General features: G+C 30.6%; 1 protein-coding gene across 1 annotated transcript; it reads left to right on the forward strand.

Annotated features, from left to right (window-relative positions):
* Positions 1-321: 321 nt before the first annotated feature.
* Positions 322-3,396, forward strand: LOC122505801 (the record flags this gene model as incomplete). Its single annotated transcript, XM_043617642.1, has 6 exons — positions 322-352; positions 611-820; positions 932-1,107; positions 1,450-1,579; positions 1,793-1,967; positions 2,163-3,396. Coding segments are annotated over exons 1-6 (1,956 nt in total), but the record flags the coding sequence as incomplete, so codon positions are not given.
* Between the last annotated feature and the right edge of the window lie 223 nt (positions 3,397-3,619).

Consider the following 3,619-nt stretch of genomic DNA (forward strand, 5'->3'; position numbering starts at 1 on the left):
GTTTATCACTATAAAAGAAATAAATTTACAAAATTACAGCCAAATCCCAACAAGTCATGAAAATAAGTGTGTTGAACTGACGTGGAATCCACCCTTTTAGCCTTTTTAGGAACATTTATCTAATTTTAATGTAAAATTACAATTCTGTTTCAGATTGATGCAATGATTATACTTTCCTTTCTCATTGTAGATGTAATGTAAACAAGTGCAAATACATGTATAGAAACTCACACATCATTCAATTTAAGAATTTTAATTTCAAATAACAATAAAAATGTCTATAATTTGCGATTCGACGAAGGAGTAAAGAAAAAAATAACTATGGCTTTAAATATTGAATCTAATATCGTTGGTAATAATTTTAGATTACCATATGAATTCTTTAAAAAATTCAAAACACCTGACAAAATAAGTCTTTCGAAAGGCTGGACATTATACTTTAAAAAATATTTCAAAGATGTTTATCCGGATTGTAATATTTCATTTCATTTCAATAAGTGTAGGAAAGGTGTGACATGCGAACAGAAAATTTGGTCTGCTGAAGCTCATTGCACTACAAAAGGATGTGCCAAATTTAAATTTCATATAAGGAAAGGTGAAATTGTTGAAGGGCAGGAAATAATAGTTCGTTTGGAAATAATTGGTACTGTATCTCACGAAAATAGATCTGTCTCAACTAATGTTTCCAACATTTCACGTAGCAATGAATTACCACAGAGTGAGCATGAAAATGTCGAAGCCAATGATTTAAATTTCAATGTTCCGAGTACATTTTTAACGGATTATAAAAAAGAAGACAATCAGTTACGTTTAAATAAAGGTTGGATCATCAATTTTAAAAACTGTTTCTCACAGCGCCATTCTTGCGATCTTGCAATTGAAGATAATAAAATTAAAAAAGGTCGAAATAATAAAATTTGGATCTCCTCAGGGTACTGTCGAACACAAGGTTGCTCTTCTAGATATACATTTACCATATATTCGGATATTGAGGAAGGATCTCCAATTACTGTACATGTTCAGAAAACAGAAGACCCCAAATGTAATAAAGTTGCAGCTGAGATCAAAAAAGTAGATGAAAAAATTGAAACAGATACAAATTTTTTCGTAAGTGAAGAAATTATAAATGCACGAATAGATTTTATGAAACAATATCCAGGAGATAAACACATACATGGTTATATTCAAGGATATTCTTCATTACCTTTTTACATTATTATGTTTTCACATGAATCAATACAATATTTGCTTGAACTGGAATCTCAAAAATTTTGTTTTTTAACATCAAGGGAAACAACTCTTACTCCTTCGCCTGAAATTGAGACTCGACTGCAATATTATTCTCTGTCGCTTCAAAATAAAGAATCATATCCTAGCGTAACGATTTTCGAATTTATAACTAGTACTCATGAAGAAGCGATTTTAAAATTAATTTTTTCAACATTCCAGTATTCCTTAAATTTGTATTCTAAACGACAAAGTCGATTTATAGATACAATAGATGTTGATTTCAATACGACTTTAATAGAATGTTTATTGCAAGTATTCAACAGCATGACTCTCACAGAATACTTGGAACGTATGTGGGAAGAAATTGGATCCAAAAGAAGAATTTCTTTATTGTTTCACGATATTTCGGTAATACATATTTCTTCCACTCACTTAATGCAGGTTGCTCGAGAAACCTATAAATACAACGAAACAGATATTTCCAACATTGAAACTTGTGTCCTGAATTCAATCATTCAATCTTCAGATTTAAATTCTGCAACAAATGTATTTAACATTTCAGTTATATTATTTTGCAGTTATTCAGAAACAAGTGTTCAGTATAATAATGCTCTTCGTAAGATCAAAGATATGTCATTATCGCAAGATGATTTCCCAAAATCAAATATTTCTGAATGCTGTCAACAGAATTTACAATGTCAGAATTTCTCACAAAATACGATTAATAAATCAAAATGGTTTCAATATTTTCATTCAATTTATAAAGAATCAGTAGAGAAATTAAATGAAGACAAAATTGATATTACAAATAAATTGTACAATACCAAATTTATTGAATTTCTATTATACAATGTATTATCAATTTATCCCTTAACATCAAGGATTATAATCGAAAATTTTGATATACATTTCGAATCGAATAATTTTGACAGTGAAAAATCATTAAATTTGAAATCTGAAGATTATGATAAAAATCCAAACCTATTTCTTGATCAACTTGCAAAAAATCATTTTCAAAACATTGCTAACGCAATTAATGCAAAATCTATTCACACTGAAAGAACAAATACCAAAAATCGCAAGTATATGGAAAAAGATATAAAAAGTTGCAAAGATGAAGACGAAGAACAATTACATAATTTAAGTGAAAAAAAACTAAATTTAGCAACGGAAGTGTGGATGGACAAAAAGAAGAAAAATACAGTAAATACATATTTCAAATCACCAAAGTATATATCTCAAGCGAAAAAAATCAATGAAAATTCAAAAAAAGTTGAAAGTGTAGTGGATTTACTTTCAAATGTTAAGTTGATAAGTGGAAATTTGAAAAATGGAGACTTATTAGTGGAAGATTCAATGGAAAATGCAAGAAAGCGTTCAAACTGTGATAAGCCAATTTTATTGGAAACTCCACGACCAACAATTGCATTTTCAAAACCTTGGTCGGGACACAAATTCCCAAAAGTTTGGGACAAGAAAGAAGTATTTGTTTCAGGGATTAAGGTTGACGACAGAAGCTTTCGAACCTTAAAGATTCACGAATGCCTTGACGATGCAGTAATCGATTCATTTATTGCAATATGTGCGTCAAAGTTCACTGATATCAACCTATTAAATTTCTCCGTCTACAATGTTTTGGGCATCATTAATGAAAATTATAAACCCGAATTTTGTTTAAACTGGTGCCAGAACATTCGGGCAAAAAATTACGATGCCTGGCTACTTCCTGTCCATGACAGTGAAGTTCATAATACTGGACATTGGACGCTATTTTTGGTCGTCTTTAGCCAAAAATACATCATATATTTCGATAGTTTAAAAGGCGATCCAGTAGAAAAGTGGGTTAGTAAACTTTGCGCGTTAATAAATCAAACATTTTGCCACAAGCCAGAGATTTTCACGGACTGGGCACAATGGACGCTAATAGCACCAAAAGATGTTCCAAGTCAAGGACATGTTCGTGGAAGCAGCAATAATTGCGGGGCGCATTTGTGTACTTGGGCTTGGACACTTTATTCTGGCCAGGAGATTAATTTTACCGAATATGATATGAACAAAGTGAGACCATGGATACAACACGAAATCGAAACATCTCAAACAAAAAATGAACAAAGACAAAGGCAAAGATGTAAAGTACTGTCCGAGAAGAATTTGCAAGTACAAGACGTAAGAAAACTTAAAAGATCTAATAAGCCTCCTGCAGGATTTCCATCGACGGTCGCATATTGCGCCACTTTGAAAGAAATATTAAAAGCAGAAAAAATGTAAATGTTCAATGTTGATTTAAAAATTGTTAAATTTAATATTTATTTTTTTAAAACGTGTTATACAATTTCAAATAATATTCAAAACACTTAAAAGTGAAATGTTAAATCGTCGATTTGTCTAC

The sequence above is a fragment of the Leptopilina heterotoma genome, unplaced genomic scaffold (genome assembly GCF_015476425.1).
Source record: "Leptopilina heterotoma isolate Lh14 unplaced genomic scaffold, ASM1547642v1 Lhet_369, whole genome shotgun sequence".
In the NCBI taxonomy this organism is placed as follows: Eukaryota; Metazoa; Arthropoda; class Insecta; order Hymenoptera; family Figitidae; genus Leptopilina; species Leptopilina heterotoma.